Genomic DNA, 6409 nt, shown 5'->3' on the forward strand with positions numbered 1-6409 from the left:
ACTCATTCTGCAACTCAAATACAATCTAGCGTACGATCCATTCTGATTCTACCTTCATCAGATACAACCTAACGTACGGCTCATTCTGCAACTCAGATACGATCTAGCGTACGATCCATTCTGATTCTACCCGGTGTGGCACCCATGTCTTCAGATACGGTCTGATGTACGACACACTCTGAAGCTCTCATCATCAAACTTTCTGGATGGCATCTCTAAGCCCATCTCCGCCAAGACCATCTCAATTAACAAGTGCAAATTTTCGGGCATTCTAAGTGTTCAATAATCTTCCACCTCCAGATCACGAATGACGTACATACCATTCTAACTCTCTCGGTCTAAGAATATTGAACAGGGGCAGCTGTCATACCCCAAAATTTGCCCGTTAATCTTTCAAGACATTCTTCAAGGCACTCCAACTCATTGTTCAAGACATTGATCTTAAAGGAACAGAGACTCAGCTCACAGGTGGCCAAATCCAGAAAATGACTCAAACTGGCATGCTCGCTAGGCGAGCAAATCCTTCGCCTAACGAACTCTTCGCTGCACCACTCGCCTAGCGAAGCTTGCGAATACTAGAAATTTTGGGCTTCATTCTGAGCTCATCAGGTCACAAAAACTATTATAAATACAAAGACCTCATTCAGAAAAAGAGAGGACGAAAAACAGAGGAGAAAAGGAGAAACACAAACACGCACAAAGAACAAACCCTGGAGGCTAATCAAAAGAATTCAGAGCAACCCTAAAGGAAACCCTGAAGGAAACTCACCTGCACAAAGGTTACCTCCGCCCACTCGATCCGGCACAAACCCTAAGAGTGATCTGCCAATTCACTGGTGCAATTCAATCGCAAACAGGTTTGCACCATCACTACCGTTTTATACTTCCAATTTGTAATCTCTAAATACATGATGCATTATGATTGAATTTTGGATATGTAGTTAGATTTTGCATGTGGATTTAAGTATGCATGAATGTCCTGAATGCTTAACCGTGTAATTTCTGTAATGGATGCCATAGGGTTCGGAGTTCGGGAAATCGTACTGTTATCAAACTCAAAACCCGCAGCCGTTCGCTAGCACCTCGCTCAGCGAACATGTAGCGAGTGTTCGCCAAGCCTTCGCTAGGCGAGGCAGTAGCGAACATGACAGTCGCTGATTTTGCCGTTCTGTTCTGTGCTTATCTGACATGTTTTATTATAACCGTGTATTATTGGCCTGACATTCTTACTACTGCGATTCTTTTATTTGGTACAACTCTCGATTGCATCCCCGTTTTGGTATTCTAACCCGTATGTTGACTTTTTGTGAGGGTTCACTTGCTCCCGAAGAAGGTAGCTTGTTAGGTATTCCACTTTATTTGTGGGATACCCTTGTGGAGTTCTATTCTAATTATCTAACTGATTACAAATGTTGCCTTTGAATACATGTGATCTTGGTCCTCTCTTTGTTGCCTTACGGTATTACGGTCATGTCCCGCGAACGTGGGGATACACTTAGCAAAGACCCTTCGATTAAATCATCACGTCCCTATAAGATAAATCATAGTCCCTCGGATGTTGCCTTCGAATATATGATTTTGTCCCTCGATGGCCCGTCGTTGTAGCCTACGGTTAAATGATGATCGTCCCTTCGAATGCTAAGGTATCCTTACAAATGTTGCCTTCAATGACCTATCGATGACCCTACGATGTCCCTTTACATCCAAAGGATAAGACTACTTACTTCTCAATAGTAAGGACAGTTTTACCCTCATAAGGATAGGAAATGCCCATAAAGACTTTGGGTAGGTATAACTCTTAAATGCTTACTCACAACTTAAAATACTTTTCACACCTCACACTTTGCAAAACATCTATTAGAAAATCACCATTTGGTATACATTCGTACTAGAATCATTGCCAAGTTATATTTTTCTAAACAGCTTTCAAAATTCAACGAGATAAATACTTTGTATACATTCGTACAAGAATCATTACAAAGTTAAACTCTCTTTTCAAAACATTTTCTAAACAGCTTCCCAAACACTTTTTCAAACAAGAAAAACATAAGTGATCAAGCAATTAAGAGCCCATGGATAACCATGGATACAAAGGGTGCTAACACCTTCCCTTTGTATAATGTACCTCCCGAACCCAAAATCTAATCAAGGTCTTTCCTGTTCTTTTCCGTCTTTCCTTATTGGATAAAAGAAAAGTCGGTGGCGACTCTTGCTATCCGCGACATTTGTTTTCCAAAGCAAAAACACCCAAAGTCAGTTCACCGTATGACATATAACATTACAGATTCTTGTCTCACAAATAACACTTCAAAATGGAGACCTCATCAAAAAGAAAGGAATCCATAATTTTTATAGACAAATATTATAGAGAGTTAATCTCAGAGAAGTTATCAAATATTGTAATTTGCAACAAAATTCATAATAGTATACGAGGATGATTTTCTCCTTTTACTTACATTGAAATTATTCATTCACATCAAAGTAATTTTCAATATTGAAACTTACAAACTACACCCACAATTTTGCCTAAAATTGGAATGAAATTTTATAGATTCTTACCAAAAAAAAAAGTAGAAACACATGTTATCATATACTACTTTTTTTTATTTGACAAAACTAACTTTTTTTTTCTCTTTATATCAAACTTTTTCTTTCCTTAATCTGCTTTAATTTTACAAGCAACCTAGGAAATCATAAAATCTTGATCCTGATCAGCCAGAGACCCGATACAAAGTTGCCAAACCTTTATCTCACCATCTAACGAACCACTAAAAACAGAAACGATGCCGTTATTAGTTGAACTCTGATCATCATCATATTCCGGAATTGCCGCCAACGACTTCACGGGTTTCTGGTGACCATCAAGTACACCAACACAGCAAAACGATCCATCATAAGCCCGTTTCCAAATCCTAACCGTCCGATCAGCGGACCCACTAAGTAGCAAATCAGAGACGTTGATCAAACATAGTATCGCGTTCTGATGCCCCCTCAGAGCCCCACTCACAACCATATGATTCGCACTATCCTCTCTCTCCCACACCAATATCGAACGGTCGCATGCACCAGAAAATAACACTGAACCGTCGTCGTTTAGCGCCAAAGCATTAACCGCTGATTTATGCTTCTCCAAAGTCGCAACTAGAACGTGTTTTTTTTCTCCAACTGGTTTCGCCCAAACGCGTATTCTTCTATCGGATGATCCAGTGTAGACGGTTCCATCGTTAGAAACTGCAACCGCGTTGACCGCGTCTTCGTGAGCTTTGACAGATTCAACGCAACGAAGATCAGAGATTCTCCATATTTTAAGCGTTTTATCCCACGAAACGGAGTAGATAACGCCGTTTGAAACGGCAAGGTCAGAGACGGCGTCGGCGTGTTCAATCCAGAGTCGTTTATCGTGGCGACGGACGGTGATGTAGTTTTTCGGGAGGAGGAAGCGGCGGAGACGGTCGTTGACGGTGGGGAGAGTGGTTAACTTGCGGTGTTGGTTGTTTTTCCAGACGCGGATCTTGCAGTCTTGGTGAGTAGTGAAAACCATGTCTTTGGAGAAGGTGATGGTTTTGGTGGAGCCAGAGGAAGTTGCTTCGGAGTTGAAGGTGTGGAGATTGGTACACGTGTGACGATCGTAGACGTTGATTTGGTTCTCGGTTGCGGCGTAGAGGAGGTTGTTTTGGAGAGCGAGGGAGGTAACGGGGCGAGAAGGGTGAGGTGTGAGGGAGGTGAGACAGTGGTAGGAGATGGAGAAGTTGTTGAGGCTCTGAGGAGAGAGTTTCTGGAGAGAAGGAATGGAGGGGAGTGTTTGTATGGAGTAGTTGCTATGAAGAGTACTGGAAGTGCTGTCATCAGAGGTTAACATTGAAGAAGAAGAAGTACTTGAGTCAAATGCATGTTGTTGTTTTCGTGATGGGAGGAGTTCGACGGTAGAGTTGTGTGTGGCGGTGGCGCAGATGGCGGTGGAGCAAGTTTCTAGCCACGAAAGTAACCGCATGTTGAAAGATAGAATATGGATATGCTGCGAGGAAGAAAATATAGATATTTAGTGAGTGAAATGAGATGATAAGGAAAAGTTTAGATTAATGAGAAAAGCCATAAAAGGGGACAAGAAGTGAGCGTTGGGTCCGAGGCTAATTATTTTCTTAATGCGACGGGCGAGGGTATCTTTCACTTTTTGTATTTTTATTTGGTTGAGAGAGATGGAGTGTGAGCATTTACTAAACTTGCCGGATGATTATTCAAAAGCCAACTTGACAGATGGGAAAAGCTCAGTTTTGGCTTATTTGAAAATTGCTGTTGATGTATCCTCCACTAGATTTGTTTCTCGTTTATAATGAGTAAGAATACTACACCATTATGGTACATGTAAATATCATAATTTTAACAACTGCTGTAAAGTATCTAAAACAAGTAACTTGCAATGGTCATTTTGTAATTCTGATACAAGTCAAAAAATTAGAGTAGGTTAAAAGTTAAAAACTTGTGTTAATTCAACAGGTTTGAGATTCGACTTAAACTACAAACTGAATAAGCTTACGTGTTGAATAATTCTTCTATTTAAGTTAGAAAAAAATAGTAGTAGTGGTTTTTTTACGAATTCAGTCTGATCTTTTTGGTTCCAACTCTCCTTTTATACTGATTTTTTAGTATAATAATACTATAAGATAAGGGATATAAATGTAGTTAAGTTTTAATCAGCAATATTAATAATCAATTATTTCATTCTTATTGTGTTGAGGAGAAATATTTGGAGACATTGACATCATGTGATTAAGGTTAATAATTGTCTTAGATTTCTCAAATTTATGGCGGACTTGGAAATGGTTCATGTTTGTTTCGAATATGACTCGGTCCGTCAATTTTTGGGGTTAACCGTTATTTTTTGAGATGTACACAATCCTCAAACATAAAGTTTAGAATAATTAAATGCTTAAGAGAGAAATCATTATTCTGTTAGACTCTCATTTCAATCAATTGTAAATTTTTGAGATGTACATGGTAAATATTGGTAAAGAGAAAATATCAAAAAGCTTATTACTTAATTTGACAATTAATAAAAGGAGAAAATTTATATATAATTTTTTAGATGAAGTTATTACTAGTATTTTTTTAATGAAAATATGACAAGTATATAATTTTCTGTTACACATCTGAAATTTCTTCTTACTTTTTCTCTTAAACCACATTTGAGTATAGTTGTCATATTTTTATTAGAAAATAGTAAAAATTATATCTAAGAAATTGTATCTAAGATTTCCCTTTAATAAAAACCATTTTAATGTTATACTCTCTCAGTTTATTTAAGTGTCATTTTTTTATTTTTTATATTTATCAATAAAACTGATTATTATTATCACTCTTTAAATAATAATTTTTTTTACCTATAATACCCTTAATTATTTACTATTATATTTTTTTTATTTTTTTTATCTGTAATAATTATTTAGAAATAATTTTAACAAAACTGCACTTAATACTCTCTTGAACATTAAAAATGACCATTAAAAAAATTCAAAAAAATAACACTTAAAAAAAATAGAAAATATTGTTAACTCAGTTCAATTAATGTTGCCAATTAATAGTTGTACCGAGATATATCATGACACGAATTGGAGCCATTAAATTACATAATAATACATTATTTATTTTTTAAATTTATTAAATAATATGATATTTGTGTTTTTTTTAAGCTGATGAAACTAAAAAATAATAGAGGAGTGTCGTGTGAGTAGAACACGCATTTGCTGGATTCACTTAGATATTTGCACTTGCTAGATTTTCTTTATTACTATTTTGGGGTCAAATCACTGGCAATGTCCAAGTTGCCCTTTTTTATTCGTATATTTTGCACACTTGCATTTTTCCAAAATAAATAAACGGTTTTTGCGGTTAACTGGTTGTTCTCGGTTTCATCAGGCCAGCTGTATTGAATCATCGAAGATATCGCAAGTATTGTGTGGTACTCTAATAGCCAATGGGTGGTTGCCATTTGAGAAATAATTTAGCAAGTTGCAACTGCATTGGCTACATGATCTCATCTTATCGGTAATGTGGAAAGTAAAAGCGTGGTAGCCACGTACACAACTCCAAAACAAATTTCATTCGCCCCGCCCCGCCCCGCGGGTATTTTCCTATCATGGAAAACAAAAAAATAAATACTATTTCTTAGTATACCGCTACTAGTAGTAAGTTTTTGCTAAGCGTTATACCGTGACCTTTTGTCGTTTTGGCTTAATTCAAGAGTTAATGTCACGGAATAGATACTCTAATTGTTGAAATGTGTACTAAAACTCAAGTTAAATTGATAGAACCTAAGCTAAAAAGTCCAACCATTTGGCGAAATCTCACTTTGATGGCCATAACTATGTCTTTCATTATGTACTTTCTTCTTTTAAAATATGTGCTAGTTTAG

General features: G+C 37.0%; 1 protein-coding gene across 1 annotated transcript; it reads right to left on the reverse strand.

Moving 5' to 3' along the window:
• Positions 1–2419: 2419 nt before the first annotated feature.
• On the reverse strand, positions 2420–4399 carry LOC127104984 (protein JINGUBANG). The gene has a single exon (XM_051042136.1). It carries the CDS (start codon positions 3989–3991, stop codon positions 2684–2686), a length of 1308 nt encoding a protein of 435 aa, XP_050898093.1. The 5' UTR covers positions 3992–4399; the 3' UTR covers positions 2420–2683.
• Positions 4400–6409: the final 2010 nt, after the last annotated feature.

The sequence above is a fragment of the Lathyrus oleraceus genome, chromosome 7, assembly GCF_024323335.1.
Source record: "Lathyrus oleraceus cultivar Zhongwan6 chromosome 7, CAAS_Psat_ZW6_1.0, whole genome shotgun sequence".
Taxonomy (NCBI): Eukaryota; Viridiplantae; Streptophyta; class Magnoliopsida; order Fabales; family Fabaceae; genus Lathyrus; species Lathyrus oleraceus.